The sequence below is a fragment of the Daucus carota genome, chromosome 8 (assembly GCF_001625215.2).
Source record: "Daucus carota subsp. sativus chromosome 8, DH1 v3.0, whole genome shotgun sequence".
NCBI lineage: Eukaryota > Viridiplantae > Streptophyta > Magnoliopsida > Apiales > Apiaceae > Daucus > Daucus carota.
In genome coordinates this window covers 1015230-1034336 of record NC_030388.2, presented here as the reverse complement: position 1 = coordinate 1034336, position 19107 = coordinate 1015230, and the positions used below count along the sequence as shown (strand labels likewise).

At 32.6% G+C, this 19107-nt stretch overlaps 2 protein-coding genes across 3 annotated transcripts; both read left to right on the top strand.

Annotated features, from left to right (window-relative positions):
* Positions 1-4020: 4020 nt before the first annotated feature.
* LOC108197222 (importin subunit alpha-1a-like) lies at positions 4021-8990 on the top strand. The gene is made up of 10 exons (XM_017364780.2): positions 4021-4252; positions 4508-4607; positions 4706-4794; positions 4877-5008; positions 5121-5306; positions 5401-5564; positions 5655-5733; positions 6221-6352; positions 8173-8300; positions 8390-8990. The coding sequence occupies exons 1-10, from the start codon at positions 4154-4156 to the stop codon at positions 8736-8738; spliced, it is 1458 nt and encodes a 485-aa protein (XP_017220269.2). The 5' UTR covers positions 4021-4153; the 3' UTR covers positions 8739-8990.
* A 2661-nt stretch (positions 8991-11651) lies between these two features.
* Positions 11652-18497, top strand: LOC108198661 (E3 ubiquitin-protein ligase APD1-like). Of its 2 annotated transcripts, none has more exons than XM_064083586.1 (10): positions 11652-11987; positions 12798-12904; positions 13110-13235; positions 13315-13411; positions 14158-14232; positions 14315-14397; positions 15642-15782; positions 15965-16037; positions 16147-16480; positions 18051-18356. In XM_064083586.1, the coding sequence occupies exons 1-10, from the start codon at positions 11738-11740 to the stop codon at positions 18124-18126; spliced, it is 1362 nt and encodes a 453-aa protein (XP_063939656.1). In that variant the 5' UTR covers positions 11652-11737; the 3' UTR covers positions 18127-18356. The 2 variants fall into 2 exon arrangements, with proteins under 2 accessions (XP_063939656.1, XP_017221925.1); XM_017366436.2 differs by having other exon boundaries at positions 11656-11987; positions 15636-15782; positions 18051-18497.
* The last annotated feature ends 610 nt before the right edge of the window (positions 18498-19107 follow it).

The following is a 19107-nucleotide window of genomic DNA, read 5'->3' as shown; positions in this document are numbered from 1 at the left end:
ATGAAAGTTTACCATCTAACCCTCGGACATGCAGAGATGACTGGGGACACTTATACAATAAAGCTTTAATGTTCGATAAGATTACACCCATAAAAGGTCCCGCTATCAATATTTTTTCCACTCGCGTACCCTGAAAAAATACAATGCAAAAAAAGAAAATAATAAGTTCATTCAGAAAAATAAAAGTATCTAAAAAAAAGGTGGAAAAGAGTCAACAAACTCCTAATTAAACTATAATATAAATATTAAAGAATAAGAAAAGTAAAATAAAACTAATTTAAAATAAATCTTTAAAAATCTACACCAAAGAGATAGTGAGATCTCTTTGGTTAGATACCTAATAAAATAATACATAATAAAATTTAAATATCAACAGGTAATATCAAAAAATATTAAAAATATGAGGCTGTTTGGGAACGGGAAGTATTTCCTGCTTCTGGCTTCTGCTTTTCTTGACCCGTTTGTGTAAAAAAGTAGAAGCACTTTTAAGAAGCTGAGAATGCTAGCTTCTCTCTCGCAGCTTCTGTTTCTTTTCCAAACATTTTATCAACTTATTTATTTTCTCACTTCTACTCCACTTCTTTACTTTAAGCATGGAAGCACTTTTTTTAAGTTTGGCCAAACGGCCCCTATAAATAAGAAAGTATAATTGAAAACTGAAAACATATCTAGCCATATCTATTTGAATATAAGACAAAATCATGGCAAACAAATGTATCCTGATTTTAGCTAATTACCATTATCAACACTATAAATTTGGTATACACCAATTAAATATTCAACCATTAATGGCGCAATATTACCTCATTAAGGCACAATAAAGCCATTATAAATTGCCCCCATGAATTATGAAATTCAGGTACAATAATCAGCAACAAATTTCTACCAATTAATCTTCTAATTAAAACACAAATTCAAATTATAGCATGTAACATGTAACTAAAAGACAAATTCTAAAGATAAACAAATTCAAATATAGTCAACTTACCATTCAAAGAATAACTAAATTAAGATTTACAATTACTACTATTAAAACCAAACATTCAAAATTACAAGATTAAAACTGAAATCATGCAATAAAATTAAACGATCAGTATAATCTAATTTCACAACACGCATAAAATAGGTCACAGCTACACTAACTCCACCGCCACTGTCGAATAACTACAAACATAAATCATGGACACTAGCGAAGAACTAAGAATCGAAAAAACTAAAAATCGGAAAAGAAGATACAATAACAAATAAAAACTTAACTAAGCATATAATACAAGATTGATAACACATATCTAATCTCTTGAAATTCGGACAAAAAATAAATAAGAAAAGACGAAATATGATACGATACAACTCATAACATAATGGAATCAAGCACACAATTATACCTAATCATGAAAAACGAAATATGAATCACATCGCAAAAATATACCATAAATCAACAAATAATCACATAATAATAATCATGTAGTCTTATGTTTTGAAAAGATCACATCTGTTTTTCCTTTTCTTTTTGTTAATGAGTTCCGCAGATATGAACAATGACAATTTTGAACACTTTGACTCGGTCAATATTGATGTGTTGGAATGGACCCATATGAATGATCGTCTCGTATCTCCGGTCAGCTTGATGTAGCGTCAACATGATGATGGAACAGAGAACATGATATTTAAAAACTTCCTTTCGCTGCCCTCGCGGAGAAGATAAACGAAAGTAAATAGTTGATGCGTAAGAAATGACGAGAATCAGGATTCGAAATTTCTTTTAGAGAGAGAGAGAAAAAAAGGGGAAAAGGCGAGTGAGAGAGATGGTTAGTTGACTCGACCACTCATGATTCTTAAATTAATAAGCTATTCGTAATCTATAAGTTGTTCTTTTCCATTCTTAGTGATAAATATCATAATTCTCAAACAATATTATAAAGAATGGTTTTGGTCTTAAGTTTTTGACGTTCAATCAATTTTGGTTTAGACATTTTTTTATGGAGGTTTGGGTAATTTTTAGTTTTGTATTTTAACTCAAATAAGTCTAAGTAAGTATAAGAATTTAATTAAAATGTGTATAATTCATACCCGACTCAACGTGAGATATTTGCTATATTTGTTAACGAATTTCCGCATTATAATTATGAAACTTATTAAATTTGATTTGAATTAATAAAATAATTTTAAAGTCATAGTCAATCTTCAAATTCGAGAATAAATCTTTATCGATACTTTTTTTATCGAAGACCTCATATATAACATGTTTAATAATTAAAATATTACGAACTTATAACTTTAAGATTTATATTGGGAAAATAGATTTTTTTGCCACCCAACTTATTATTTATTTAGAGACCTACCACTGAACTATAATTTTTTTTGTTTTTTGTCACTAATATTAGGTTCAGATTTTTTTTATCACTAACGTTAGGTTCAGATTTGATTATTAACACTATGTTATTCTTTTTAGCATTATTAAAATATAGTGTTAGTCTGCAATATTATGGTGATCTGATATGTGTCTATATCTTTATACTTGCTCTGTCCCCCTCATTTCTTTACGTTACTTTTTGACACGTTTTTTCACGCTCATTTAAAGTATAGTTCCATAATATATTTTTTATATTTTTTTCTCTGAATAAAAGTTTGATATTTAAACTTTTATTCAAAAAAAGAAAATTTTAAAAAAAGTTACAAAACTATACTTTATAGACTCCTAAATAATTTGGTTTCAAAAATTATTTTATTTTATTTTTCCTGAAAAAAATTTAGCGTTGGTTTTTTTTGTTAAAAAAAATGTTGGATTTTATTTTTTCTTAAAAAAAACCTTAGATTTTTTAGATTACTAACGTTAAATTTTGATTTGATTATTAACAATATGTTAATTTTTTTAGCATTATAACAATATAGTGGTAGTCTGCAATATTATGGTGATATAGTCATCTATATGTCCCCTTGGTAAAAAAATTCCGAGTAAAAAAATTCAAACTCTTGTCCTCCAAGATAAACTATCTAGGACACATATGGAGTACTACATATAAAGATATAAACACGTATCACATCACTATTATATTGCAAACTACCACTATATTTAAATAATGCTAAAATGAATAATATAGTGTTAATAATCAAATCTGAACCTAACGTTAGTGACAAAAAAAATCTGAACCTAACATTAGTGCCAAAAAAGAAAAAAATTATAGTTCAGTGGTAGGTTTCTAAATAAATAATAAGTTGGATGGTAAAAAAAATCTATTTTCTCATTTATATTCAATGTCAATAATTATTTAATTATAAATTTTGAATAACCATGTATATTTTAAAAGTTAGAACATAGCAAAATGTATATTTTTTAGATTTCCAATAAATATTATTATTCATATAATATGTTTTGTGAAATAATAAATATTATAATTTTTTGTTGGGAGAAACAAAAAGCGGTACTCTCAAAGTCTATTCGACTTGTACATATAATAACGGGGTTTTCGTCAGACAAGAAGAAGTGTTTATTATTTGTAAATGAGAAATTATTGATAAGTGGAAATTAACTTATATTTTATATGGTTGGATATATATTTTGATGTTTACAATTTATCAGTTATAATAATAAAATAGTATAAATTAATTTTTAAAAATTATATTTTAAAATTAAAAACAATTTGTTAAAAGAATAAAAATGTAGGATTTTCAACTTTTTAGATTCTGTTTTATAAGTCTGAAATTGCTTATAACACACGTAGAAGTGTGCTCCTCCTTAACTATATTGTTTGACAAAATAGTAGAAGTCAAAACGAAACTTACAATTCACATTATCAAAATATTTTTAATAAGTTCAAACTAACTTTTTTATTTATAATTTACCTTTTTATTTTAAATTATAAATCATCTTTTTAAACTTATCCCAACAATCTCATAAAATTACATGAAAGATACAAAACTTCTTCCAACTTATAAGAAAGGAACGGAGCTTTTTTAACCCATCCAAATATATGAGCTTGAAGTTAGAGTTTTAAGGAGACTATTTGTCCCAATTTAAGCGGGAACTTAAAACTGTTTCCAACTTTAAACACAACTCTGTTTGTATAATAATTGCTTAAAATCAGGATTAAGTCATAAGCTGATTTAAATCCAGAAGTTAATTGGATATCGGGTTTATACTCGGATACTCGGTATGGCGGTGGATTGTTGCGGTAGGTTGGAGATTCGTGAGTTTGTACGCGGAGAGACCCCGCTAAAGAAGCGTTGTGAATGTCTTCAATCCGACGACGAGGTATGTACAGGGATTCAAATTATTATTATATTATTCACTGATTGCAATTCGATTCGAATAATATATGAATAAATAATTATATATGAATGAATTAGACGATGATGATTGATACTATCTGTAATTCAATTTAGAATCCATTAGACGATGATGATCGATACTATCTGTAATTCAATTTAGGGTCCAATTTCATTTACTCATCCGCCCTAATTGATATTAACTTTTAAGTCTATACATATTATTATATGGTTTGTGTAGTTAGTCCCGAGTTTCCCTGCTCTTGTTGCCCGATTGTGGTCTAGTGATGGTGATTCGCAGCTCGAGGCAACTACTCAGTTTAGGAAATTACTTTCGACAGGTACTTAGGTACCCGATTAACTTAACTATCTTGTTTTGTCTCCTTGGGATCAAGACTAACCCTCTAACATTGTATGTATGTCGTCCTTCATTTTACAGTCAGAACTCCTCCCAATGTGGAAATTTCATCCGGAGTTGTCCGTCAATTTGTCTATTTTCTTACACAGCATTACCACCAGCGCCTCCAGGTTTGTCTTTTTTTTTTTTGTGCCCCTTTATTGTATGTGTATTAGTTTGTTTCTTCACTTCATGTTTTTACCCCCTTTACAGTTCGAGGCTGCATGGGCTCTCACCAATATTGCTTTTGAGTCCTCTGAAAATACAATTATGGTAATTGAACAAGGGGCTCTCCCTGACCTTATCAGGCTTCTTCATTCTCCAAGTGATACTGTGCGGGAGCAGGTACCCTTTCAAAATTATATGGCCAATCCATTTGAACATCCTATATTCCATATACTATTGGGGTATTATGTTCTGGCCACCTGTCTTACCAACTCCCTTCCTGTGCTCGTAGGCTGTTTGGGTGTTGGGCAATCTGGCTGGCGACTCTCCTAAATCTCGTGACCTTGTCCTTGCTTCTGGTGCTTTGCTGCCACTGCTGGCTCTGTTAAACGGCAATGAAAAACATTCGATGCTAGGAGTAGCCACCTGGACATTGTTAAATTTCTGCCGTGGCAAGCCACGACCTCCCTTTCACCAGGTTATGTCTGGAATCTTCCTTGTAACTATTTGATTGGTAGAACTCTTTTCAATAATTATTTGATATATAAGGTTTTAAGAAATTATTTTGACAGATTAGGCCAGCACTTCCTGCCCTTTTGCGCCTTGTTCATTCTACAGACGTGGCGATCCTCACAGATGCATGCTTGGCACTATCACATCTTTCCGATGGGTCTTATGAAAGAATTCAAGCTGTAATTGAAGCTGGCTTCTGTCCACGTCTAGTTCACCTACTTGGGTAATTGGAAATTCATTTTTTTCTTAATTGAGTACTCTGGAGATATTACAATTGTGGATATGAACTCATTGTGTTGAAATGATTGTTCAGTCATTTTTCTCCATGGGTTCTTATTCCAGCACTTAGAACTGTAGGAAACATTGCAGCAGGGGATGCTGTCCAGACCCAGGTATGTTACAAACTAGGATGCTTTATATTAAATTCTGATTTTTTTACCTGCACCATAGAAAAAGAGAGATTACTATATTAGGCAAGAACATCAGTATGAAGTTGGTTGTTGAATTTCCAGTAGAACTAGTTGCGGCATGATGTTTATTTATAACTGCAAATATAGATCATACAGTATGATAAGCTGATAATGTTTTTAAATACTTCTTAGCATTTCAACATACTAGTTGGTGATGTAGCTCACTTTTGAGGTGTCAAAGCTTTACATGGTCGTTGTCAAGATTTTTATAATATTTTTGGTCATTTAAATTTCAATGTTTTATCGGTTACAATTGTGCCGGTGGCAGCAAAATATTGCATGATGGAATATTTTAGAGATAAGAATAAGTATATAATGAATAACTACAGTAACTTTGTGGCTTGCTTTACTTTTGTGGTCTCAGGTCTGCTTGTTTTTTATAATTTATTTGACTTTATTTTTCTTTTAGTGTATTATTGAACATAGTGTTCTCCCAAGCCTTCTGAGCTTGTTAATGATCCAAGATCATATGAAGAATGTGAAGAAGGAAGCTTGCCGTACAGTTTCAAACATTGCTGCTGGAAACAAGGAAAATTTACAGGTTTGTGTCTTGCAAGCAATTTTAAGGTTTTTTTTACTGAGTATTCCGCGTCTGTGCAACCTTCTCGTCTTGTGTATTGAAATACTGGTTTAGAATTTCTATAATTATTGTCAAATGGATGTAGGTTATAGGTTGAAAGCAGAACACTTCTGTATGACAGGATGTCATTGAATGTCAAATTTTTTCAAGATTACACTAATGTGATGTGACTAACTATGTTGGTTGTAGAATTTGTATTTTTAGGGGACAGCCTAGGCTAGACTCGCACTTGTTTTTAGGCATTCCCTCTCATGGTTGTTTTTCTTATAAAAGGCACCTTGTATGTCGTCAAAAAAGGAGGTTTAGTACATTAATTAGTAAGTACCAAGTACCTGAACGGCTGAATCCCTAGTCGATGTGGCACAAGTAGTATTCATAATTTGTGTTGGTTATGTGAATTTATATTGCTGGAGCTTTAGATCCTTAAGTTGTACCAAGTAGCTCTAATTTCTCCCGTCCCTTGTGTTTATTAGACCCTAATATATTGTTATATGTATGTTTGAATAGATTGATTGGGATGTACCCCTAATTTTGAATATCATTGATATTTGTTTTTCCATTTTCTCCCTTATTAATGTGATCTATATAGGCCACCCATATATGTTCGTATATGTTACGCTCTATTATTAGTTTTTAATTATGAACCCGATGGCACTCATGATTTTTATTGATGTTTTGCATGTCGGATGCGGTAAACTTAATAAGAGTAATTTGCATTTTAGATCCCTCGACTTTGTCTTGAATGCATTTTGATGACCATAGTTACAGAATGACGCCCGCCCGTTTTGACTTATTATGTCAGATTGAGTGAGGCTAATTATGGTATAAAAAACGACTCACACAGAAAACAGTTCTTTTGAAATTGACAATTATTTTTATTAGATTGAATGAAACTAGTTCCTCAAATATAATTAGGTCAAGTTTAAATAGATATTTAACGGTAAAAATAAATAGTCAGAATCAGAGACTCTTTGTGAAAACTAGAGAATCCCGGTGCATACTGCACACCTGCCTAGCACTCGATTATGACACCACATTCACAAACATTATACAAATGTTCGGGGGATTTTGTGTTGCTAAATTTTGCTCTCTATGATCACAAACACAAATTATGGGAGAATCCATTAAACTTCACAACTACCTTATGCTAATTAACTGAATCAACCAGATAAGAAAAAAAAAAAACAGCTATATACATCAGTGAACGAAATTGATCACTTCACTCCACCCAATCTGAGTAAAGCTAAATATTGTGAGAAGTTGATGACCTATGTGATTAATGAAGAGAGATACAGAAGTGATTGAAATTGGTCACAACTCCCAGTCTTCACTTTCAGAATTCAAAAATCTCGTAGGTCGCTTCTATTGAAACTCTGAACTAATTTTTCTATTTTTATATTCTTCAAGAGTTTTAGTTTCCTTTTTACACAGCATGGTCCTTTTAACTTCTCAATCAATCTACAATTTTTAGAGCCTTTCAGGCTTTGCGTCTATGTGTGCTTGTGGTATTAGAAGACTTGCAGGCTAACTCGCTGAATTCATTTAAAAGGGCCTGGATAGTTTACAATCTGTAAGGTGATGGTACCAAAGTGCATTTAGGCCATAGTTACTGGATACATGGAAATTACTCTTGAAATAAACTAGGATATTTGAAGCAATTCTATAGTATCATTTTGTGTGTATATATTAGGCTATCCATGCATTCCGACTTCCGGAACTGTTGTGTTTTCCTTGTTCTTGCTTTTGGGTGATCACTCAACACATGTAACTTGACTTAACAGGAAATCTTCAAGGTTGGGTTATTTGTTCCTCTACTAAATCTGTGTCAAAATGCTGAGTTCGATATAAAGAAAGAGGCTGTATGTGCTATTGCGAATGCAACTTCTGGTGGTAGCGAAGCTCAAATCAGGTATGTTTCTGTTACTCATCTCTTTTACCTTACAAATTCCTTTGATCTAATTGAATCGCTTTACGAATGCTTTTTTTTTTTTTTGCAAGGTACCTGGTGCGTCAGAATTGCATCAAGCCTTTGTGTGATTTACTAGTCTGCCCTGAATCTAGGATTGTTACTGCGTGTTTGGAAGGACTGGCGAATATCTTAGAGGTAGGAGAAGCTGAAAAGAATTTGAAGAGGAAAGTTAGCTATTATGCTCAGCTAATCGATGAGGCTAAGGGACTCGGGAAAATAAAGAACTTGCAAAATCACGACAACAATGAAATTCGTGAGAAGGCTATTGAGATTGTTGAGACGTACTGGTTACCATACAGTGATGGGACTCGGAGGAGCTCACTTCAGAGCAAATTAAAACTTCTGATGGTAGATAATGGGGTGATGATAAATGAGTGATTTTAATTAGAAAGCTAATTTTAGTTAAGAAATTAGTGTGCATGCAGGGGGCCTCGTTATTATTTGTGGGGTGAAATCAATCTATATTTTTTAGGGTTAAATATCAATCAGGTGACTCATTGCAGTCCGATGACTCAAGTTGGTCACTGATTGAAAAAGTGACTCAAATGAGTTACTCATTTAAAAATTAGTATAAAAAATATCACTCTATCCTTAGTCGAAATTATGAAAATTTTATATATTGAGTTTTGCATATTTTTTATGAATGGTATTGCATCCAAATGAAAGGTATCGAGTTCTACTATTTTAGCTAATATTGTTAGATTTTTAAAAATTTATCAACTATTTAGTTTTAATTTTTTGATTGTTTTATTTGATTTAAATAAAAATAAAACAATCAAAAAATTAAAACTAAATAGTACCTTTCAGAATTACCTTTTATCAGCTATAACACATTAACTTCTATATTTTTATTAAAATAAAGTAAATTAATAAAATTATAATTAATAATAACAGACCAAATATCTTTTCAGATAAATCGCATTATCTTTTTATATTTTTTAACAAAAAAACATCTCTTTTTTTTTTTTGAAATATCACAAATATTTACGTGTACATGAATATATATAATTATTATCGAATCATATTATTTAAAGAATATCCGTGCACCGCACGGGTTCTAAATTAGTATAAATAAAATATATTAAGTATTAATAACATTCATGCTATAATAAGTATTAATAACATTCATGCATTGCACGGATTTTAAACGGGTTAATTATTTAGTTGGTCACTGAAGTGGGTTTAATGTATCAAATTGATCATTGAACTCAAAACGGTATCGAGATGGTCACTGAAGTGGCCATAAATATCAAACGGGTACCTTAGAAATATAAGTTCAAACAGTAGAAATATTATTTATAAAATTTGACACATTATTTTTGAATGTTACCAAAACCAAGTAAAAGGTTATGACTTCTAATATTTATGATAATATATTTAGATTTTATCAAGTTTATTTAATATTTATTTTTAATTTAAACAAAGAAAATAACTATATAATAAAATATAATTAATAAATAAACTTGATAAAATATAAATATATTATTTTAAATACTAGAAGTTATAACCTTTTAGTTGGTTGTGGTAACATTAAAAAATAATGTGTAAAACTTTATAAATAATAATTTTACTACTTGAACTTATATTTCAAGGTACACGTTTGATATCTATGGCCACTTCAGTGACCATCTTGATACTGTTTTAAGTTCAGTGACCAACTTGATATATTAACCCCACTTCAGTGACCAACTTGATAATTAACCCGATTTTAAACTAGTATATGTAAAAGCTTAACAAAACAAATAGTGATAAAACAATCATAACATGCAAAAATTGTACGTTTAGAATTTTGTCCAACATAGTTTTAAAAGAGAAGAATGAAATTGTTGTGCAAGACATGCCTGTACTTTAAAAAGACTAAGCAACATTGACAATCCTAAGTAAGTTGTATTATAATTTTAATTTGTATTTTGTACTTATAACACTTAAAGTTTGTAAAAATGCTAAAATAGCAGACTGGAGCCTTTTTCTGTAAACAGTGTCAAGCCTAAGAATTCATCTGAAAGAAGATCAAGAATATCATGCCTTGGAAGAATTATGGAGAAATTTGGTGTTGAATAAATCTGTTTTGGGAAAAATATTCTAAGTCAAGATCTCTACAAGTCACAGAGTCAGTGTTATCGAGAAGTCATTCGAGAACTCTAGAATGACTTATCGAGAAGTCAAAAAAACAATACAGAAATATCGACAAGTCAAATTGAAGATGTGAAGTTGGAGATATCGACAAGTCATTTTTTCATTCGAGAATTCAGAGTTATCGATAAGTCAAGTATGACTCGAAAACTCTGAGCTATCGACAAGTCATAAGTAACTCGAGAAGTCTGAGTTATCGAAAGACAAACAAGATATTCGAGAACTCAGAGATATCGATAAGTCAAAGTGAATATATGAAGACTAGAGATCTCGACAAGCCAAATTAGGGATGACACTTTTACCTGACTCGATGGATACCCGACTCGTTCCGATCCGATTGAATCTACCTGAACCTGATTTTTTGGATCTGAATCCGGATCCAGATCTTATTTTTAGACCCGGAAAAGTTTGGATCTGGATCTCTCGTATTCAGAACCGAGACCCGACCCGAAACCCGATTTAAACCCGATCCGAACCCGAAACCCAATAAAAACCCGATACAAAATATTATGTGTGTGTTATATGTTAAATGTAAAGTATATATATATATATTAAAATATTACGAATTGTTATATATGAATATTAACATTTTACTTAATTTTATATGCAATACAGAATTTATATTCATTTCATTAATATTTTATTTTTCTCAATTATTGGCATTAAAAAACCTAAATATAATAACAATAATAAAATATAAATGAGAATTTGAATGATTGTATACAATTAAGTTAACATGTTTCACGTGTTTATTGTACTAAATGAAACATGGAAAACCCTTTTTTATATTCCTAAATTTTAAAAAAATAAAGCATCACATTTTCTATAAATATATAATTTTTATATTTATTTTTATTTTATTTTTTTAAGTATCTGAATAAGACCCGAAATCCGAACCGAACCCGACTGATCGGATCTGGATCTTCATTTTCCAGATCCGGATCCGAACCAAACTGAAATATAACGATCGGGTCTGGATTTTAAGTAACCCGGGTCTGGATTTTAAGTAACCCGATCCGACCCATTGTCATCCCTGAACTCAGCCAAACAGCGTTTGACTCGGTGGACCATCGACTAAACAGGAAAAATACTACAACCCCCGTTCTTACAAGACCAACCCAACCACCGGCCCGCCCAAACCTAAACGACAAACAACTCTACTTACCATTCTTCAGCATCCGTCATTCAACAAATATTTTTATACCACAATTTTCTCACTATTTCTTTTCTGGTTTTCTTTCTAAATGGATTCCCCGGATAATCAGCCGGAACCTTCGTCCTCTTCATCACCGCAACCCGGAGGTCTGGAATATTCCGGCAATGCTTCTGCATCGAGTTCACTCTCACACTCACACGCTCAGCATGACGAAGAAGAAGAAGAAGAAGAGCATGCAGAGTCTGAACCGGTCCGAGTTCGAGATGAGACGGTTCGGTTTAGGATCAGTGAGGCAACATGCTGCTGCATCAGTCTACTCATCACCTCTTGGTTTCTAGGTTGTTTTCTTACTCTTTTTTTTTCCTTATAATAATTAACTACAGGATCCGTTCTTTAACAAGATTCGAATCTCGACATCCATGAGAATTATAAAGATTTTCTTACGTAAATGGTTACAATATTTTTTTTATATAGTTTAATAATGATTTATATTTATATTTTCAAAAAAATAGAATAATGAGTTTTATTTTAGTGTGAACTCACTGAATGGGTGTCCTCCACATGCACATATTTGCTATATATAATCCAGCAAAATTCTTGAATGTGATATTCTCGGCTCGTCAATTCTGAGAAAAGCTGCTAATTTCGACTGCTTTTTTCAACGCGAAACTAATTTCTCGTAAATATGAAAATGCGGTCGAAAATAATTATCTTTGACGGGATTCTTAATTTTGACTGGCTCATATTCGGCCGATTTCCGGCGGTCGAAAATAACTAAGTTCGACAAAAAACGGTTGAAAATTTTCGAAATTAGTCATTTTTGTTGTAGTGCTTATAAGCATATGCTATAGAATTTACAAAATCTGAATTATCTTTGGCACGTGTATTCCTCAAAATTCTTGAATGTGATAATTTTTGGCTTGCCTGTTCTCCATAATGCGTGACCTTATGATCTCAAAAATTTACAAGTTATGAATCCTACACATAAACATTGTATACTAACGCCTCATTTTGAACAAAAATATGTTAATGAAGAAATGAGATGCGATTGTTAATTACTTGATTATATGAATACATGATGGATGAATTGAATAGTTTTGTTTATTCAGAGTCTTTGCTGATATGTTCCTCTCTGCATTCTGTTACAGTATCTGTGACACTAATGTTTGGACTATACGGATCTTCCACATTACAACTTGGCCCGAATTGTTCGTTAAGAATCAGAGCCAACCCCCTTTTCGTAGAGTATGTGAAGGTGATTGCATCTCTTATTCCTCTTGTTGCTTGAAATTTATGAAGTAAATGTCCTTTGTAGTACAACATCATTTACTAGTCTAACATAATTAGGCTGGATGACACTTGTTATTTAGCAATAATCGGTTTCCCTTCTGTTTATAATTATGTATCATTTGAATTTGCATGTATGTAATTAGCTTAGTATAATGTTTTGTGAATACCAGGTTAAGCAATTAGATGGTACGAAAGAAGGTCCAAGGCTACACGGGTTTTCTAAAGATCCTCCTCTTGAAGTTTTAGTCGCGTCATCTGCATCTGAAAAATTGTATCTCCCAGAAAGGTCTCAAAAGGCAAGTTTTTAATTAAGTGCTTCAGTTGGTTCCTCTTATAGTAGATTATGGTCGATTAATTTTACCACTTACTTGACAGGACTGGATATATTTCCTGAATGAAGGGTCCCAAATGAACATTTCCATGACGGTAATGTCTTCAAGTTCGTCGCCTTTGGAACTTGCAATAGGCGAAGGTACGAAGTTATTTGTAATTCAGTTTCTGTAAAGTAGTTCATCTCTTATTTTGATGAGTATAGTATCTGCAGATACCAATTTTGCTTGATAACATGTGAGGTAAACAACTTTTCCCTATGCTATCAATCTTCGTTCCTGGCCCTTTGTAGTAACTAACATATGTGGTGCTTATTGTTCAGTTGTTTCTTGTCCATTTTCTTGTTCAAGTGTAGGATTTGGGCTTTCTACTTCAAAATTTATGTAGATTTATTAATAATTAGTAGCCATAGCAGATAAGCATTTCCTGCATATGCACGTATTTGGTGTCTGGATATTCAACAATTAGCTAGAAAACATCAACCCATTATCATTTAGTCGTATAGGTACAAAAGTTTGTAACAGACTGCTTTTACCAAATCTGAAGTAGCAGTAATCGCTGGAAGACTTCCAAACCTTTATAGGATTGACTAACATCGATAAAACCTTGTTATCTGAAGTTTTATACTAATATTTATGAAAAAACTAGCTTGTCTGTTTATCTGAAGCTCCGTCCGTTGCTGATAGTTACCAAATTATTAGCAGACTATGTTATCTCTCCATGTCTTCATTTTTCAAGTACTGTTCCTAGATTTACATCCTTATAGTGTAGTATACCTATATTTACTGCTGAATCTCATTTAGTTTGTGGCAATTTGTGATACTTAATAAAGCCCTGGTGTATGTTTATCAGACCTGCAAATTTCTTTAAATCCTGGAAATTTTTCAGGAATCGAAGGTCTTACACAGTGGCTTGACAACCCAATGTATCCAAACAACATCTTTTCATCAGACATCATTCATGGTTTGTTTTATAAGTATACAACACGTTTATATTATATATTTCTATATTAGCCCTGCACTCACAATAAAACTTTTTTTGGAAGGAAATGGAACGATCAATCACAGTGTTACTAAATCATCTAATTACTATGTCTCAGTTATCAATCTGAATTCAGAAATTGTGGAGGTAACCATCTTAAATACCTTACATACATGCTACTCTATGTCTATATCGTCTTGTGATGCTTGGTGAGTGGTGACAGGAAATTTGCATAACTTGTTTTGAAAATAAGATTGCATGCTAAAAGTCCAGTACCTTTAAAAAGCATCCTTTAAATCGTTGTTGTTTGAGATTAATTCCTCACTTGTCAGGAACTAGTTAAGGGGCAAATGCAGCCAAAATTTAGGGGTCATATAGTAGAAAATCTATAAAAATTGAAAAAGGAGATGTTTCTCTTTTTGTTTTTATCATGGCAAATGAAAGAATTAAGAGACACTTTAAAAAGACTTAGATATATAATAAGGGAGTTTGCGGCAAGATAATGAGAACTCTATACGAAATGTAAGAGAAATTAGAGAGAATAACTCAGGATCCAGAGCTTGGAGAGAGAAACATAATGTTCCTTAGAGGGAATCTAAAGTGAGACACAAGAATTTTGGTACATTGTCACCTAAAATCCATATCTGGTTATCAATCATCATACAAGAATTCTAACACACTCGCAGTAACCATCAAAGTGTCTCTGGCGTTGAAAACGTCTACTGTTTTGTGATGTTGGTGAGTGATAACCCTTTAGTGCAGTGGTTAATGGAAACTTTAGCTAGATCATCAAACATTTAAATGTGTAGTGTTTAAATTGCCCCTGCAAGGGAAGTGACGCCAATAGAATATATCTTACTCTGATTTAAGGAGGAAAACTAGTTTTGGTTAGCAATCATGGCCTCATGGGTTGTTTTTACTGTTCAAGACAAACTTATATAAGCAGTTTTAATAATGTTTGTTTTAACACCTTCAGGGAGATTTGACCAGTCATTTTCCCACTGGCATCGAGGGTTACTTGACATTAATTTAAAGGGTTTGTCTAATGTGTGCCCATGGGCACATGCTAAGCGCGAAATTTTATATGTTTGGGAGATTTTGATTGGTGTGGTTGTTGCATTTGCAAGGGGTCCACCATTATTAAGATACAATAGCCAATCAAAATCTCCCAAACTTATAAAATTCCGCGCTTAGCATGTGCCCATGGGCACACACTAGAAAAACCGTAATTTAAAACAGCTTATATTAATTTCATTAGTTCAAAACAGCTTATATTAGTCTGGATCCTCGTCTTATGTTAATTGACAATTTAAGGAGTTGTGATCTCTTCTTTGTAACAGCTTTGGAGCGTTTTATTCACCCTTATAATGATATGTTGTTAATAGATGCAGTTGAACCTCACGCTGAAAGCTCTACTTTATAACACAACCCAGGCATATTATAAATGTTCACTGTCTCATGGCGAATGTACTTTCAGAACCTCATATTCTGATGGATATACAGTCGTTTTAACTACTCCAAGTACTAAACAGGCAAGTCTCAACCGGTCTCCGCCTTTGGTTTGTGTTTATTATTATTAAATTCCTGCTCGTCATGAATTTAACAATGTATTTTTACTACAAAAAGGTCTCCCATGGCCATTGTGCTCAGATTCCCAGTTTGTTACAGAAAAAATTAAGTATGTTTCGCAAGAAATGCTTGTTATATTTTTCAGGGCATATTATATGATGACTGGTATGTTGAATTGTCATATGGACCTCGGTGGATCACATATACTGTTGGCTTAGGTACAATTGCAATATTTATTTCACAAATCAAAGTTGCATTACAATTATAATTTATACTTCGAAGTTGCATTGTATTTTGCTGAAAAGTGTTCTATTTTCCATCTTGTAGGTGGAATGGCAGTCCTCGTCCTCTTGGCTTTCCGTCTCATAAAATGTGGTCAACATATTGATTACAGAACTGAAGCTCAATTCAGAGGAACAAGATCACAGAGAGCCCCCTTGCTTTCACACAAAGATGATGATCAGTCAAGTTGCACATCTTCTTCTTCTGATTTTGTCTCTCAAGATGATGAGCATTTACTAGAAATGCTTGATGGGCATTTGAAAGATGGAGGAACTGACATTAATACCAGTCGTCTGTGTGCTATATGCTTCGATGCTCCAAAGGACTGTTTCTTCCTCCCATGCGGGCATTGTGTGGCTTGTTTGGCATGTGGAATGAGGTATCTACTTTTTAGTTTCTTCTTTAATAGCTTCACCTTGTAATCAATTTTTTTAGGACCTTGTCATGGGAAGGGCGCGGGACAGCAGAATAGTGCCTTTGTCCTGAATCCTCCCCGAATCCAATTTCTGGATTTAGAAAACAAATATTATTAAAAAGTGAGCTCACTTTGCCTGAAAGGCTTGAATATTCAACCCCCTCCTAGAGTAATGAGGGAGATACCACTAGAGCAAGAGTTTTTATGATAATTTACGAACAACCAAAATTTTTCATAAATTTAAATTATAGACTTTTAAACTAGAAGTGGAGCCTTATCTAAGGTCCAAATATATTATCCCAAGATATATAATTGCACTGCCTCAGGTTGATACCTGAGTTCTTAGTCTAGGGGACCACCAACACCCCTACTTGTGCCTTACAAAGAATTTAGTATGTCTGCCAAAGGCCTCTTGCTCCAGTGTTATCTCCCTCGCTCAGTTTACAGGATGTCGAGAGTTTGAGTCTTGTTCAAGGAGAATGCAGGTGTATGCACATGGATAATTATCAAAACTAAAATAAAATTAGTACATCTAGGAGAATCGAATGGTTATAGTTCAACTTCAAATGTATATATATCGTTTTAGCATGTAAATATATTTCAAATGACAGTCAAATTTCTCACTTAGGACTTGGGAGTAGGGCTGTCAATGGAGCGGATATCCGGTCCGATCCGGTCCGATCCAGGAGCTAACGGAGCGGATATGGATCATCTAAAATAAAATCCGATCCGAAAAAAATCCGATCCGAAAAAAATCCGATCCGATATATGTATAGGATATGGATTTAATATGATCCGATCCGAAAAAAATCCGATCCGACTTTATATATTTATTTATTTATATATATATATATTCACTAATATAATATATATATATAAGTAAATAAAAATAAACTAATACACAGACTTACACTTGTGTGAAATATCTCTGATATGTGAGATATCTTAAAATGCATGGTTGGATTTAAGATATTATCCCTGAGCTTACTATATGATTTAAATTTAGAACATGAGACAGTTTCCTGGGCCACTGTTAACTATTAAAAGTGTTATAAGACATCTTAGTTATATAGTGACACTGTTAGTCAGTTCAAGTTTGGCCGTGTAACTCTATTTTTTATTTTTTTTTTGGAAATTTTTCTGCCATCGGAAATTCTAAATACAAAGAATGGAATTTTTTTTTATATTTTATTATAAATATACATGGAGCGGAGCTCCGATCCGAAAATCCGTTATCCTACGGATCCGGATATGGATCATGTTATAAAAAATCCGGCTATAATCCGATCCGAATCCGAATCCGAAAAAATTTAACGGATCAGGATATGGATCAAGGCCGATCCGATCCAAATCCGATCCATCGACACCCCTACTTGGGAGCACAGCTTAGCCCAGCAACAACATATAGTGATCAAATACTTCCTCAGAATGTTGAACTCAGAAGCACTTGAAAAATTTTCTGCGTCTCAACTTTAATTTCAGATATTTTGCGTATGAAATTATTTCATAATCTCACTGAACTGTAAATTTGCAGGATTAAGGAGACTTCCGAAACCTGCCCCATTTGTCGCAAAAAAATGAAGAAGGTAAGGAAGTTATTTATAGTATGATAATGGTGGAGATCGACCTGCACAGCATGGATTATGGATATATATATAATTAGGCACATCCACATTATAAACTAGCCAATCTTATACACCCCTGATGCAAGGACTCCTGTGTTACATGGAAAAAACCATGAGTAAATATACTTTAAAACTCTGGTATATATATATGGCTTATTTAAGTAGTAATTTAACTCTTATTGTATATCCTTGGTTATAATTTTGCTCCTTAGATATTAAGTAGTAATTTAACTCTTATTGTATATCATCGGTTGTAATCTTGCTCTGTAAGAATTCGAGTAAAGTTATCATAGGTTGTAATATTGCTCCAGACAAATTATTATGAATGTTTATATATGACGGAGCCTCTTATTGTATATCCTTGGTTATAATTTTGCTCTTTAGATATTTAATTGAGCCTGACTGTGAATGTTTATATATGACGGAGTTGTAATATTGCTCCATAGAAATTACTATGAATGTTTATATACGACGAAGTCTGAAAACTATTATGAGCTTAATGTATCGGTTGTAATATTGCTCTATAGAAATTACTATGAATGTTTATATATGATGGAGCCTGAAAACGCTTAGAGTCGTGATCAAACTTGCACAAATTTGTTTTTTTCTCTCTCCAAAAGACCTCCTCCACTGTTCAAGCATTTCTTGCCGCTGAAAGAGGGAGATACAAAATTGCTTTTCTTATCTTCTTTCTTCGCCAAATACATCTCTTTCTTCTTTAAAATGGAGTGTTTTCGAGTCTTTGTACAAGGTATCTCATTTTTTTTCCATAAAAATAATAATATGGTAGATGGAAAAAAACAGGGAAGAAGAAAGAAAGTTCGATTGTAAAATGGACATAAGCTATAAAGCTATACAGTGTAGTGGCAAGTGGGAGGCTGCTTTGCTAGGTCTCAATCAACAAGATTAGCCAAAATGTCTAAAGAAAATTGATCATTGTTCTAGCCGATGCCTTTTTCTCTATGG

Coding starts and splice junctions, on each gene's coding strand:
- LOC108198661 (XM_017366436.2), top strand. CDS start 11,738: ATGGATTCCCCGGATAATCAGCCGGAACCTTCGTCCTCTTCATCACCG. Junction 13,412..14,157: donor GGAACTTGCAATAGGCGAAG/GTACGAAGTTAT, acceptor GAAATTTTTCAG/GAATCGAAGGTCTTACACAG. Junction 15,783..15,964: donor CTACTCCAAGTACTAAACAG/GCAAGTCTCAAC, acceptor TATATTTTTCAG/GGCATATTATATGATGACTG.
- LOC108197222 (XM_017364780.2), top strand. CDS start 4,154: ATGGCGGTGGATTGTTGCGGTAGGTTGGAGATTCGTGAGTTTGTACGC. Junction 5,307..5,400: donor CACGACCTCCCTTTCACCAG/GTTATGTCTGGA, acceptor TTATTTTGACAG/ATTAGGCCAGCACTTCCTGC. Junction 8,301..8,389: donor GGTAGCGAAGCTCAAATCAG/GTATGTTTCTGT, acceptor TTTTTTTGCAAG/GTACCTGGTGCGTCAGAATT.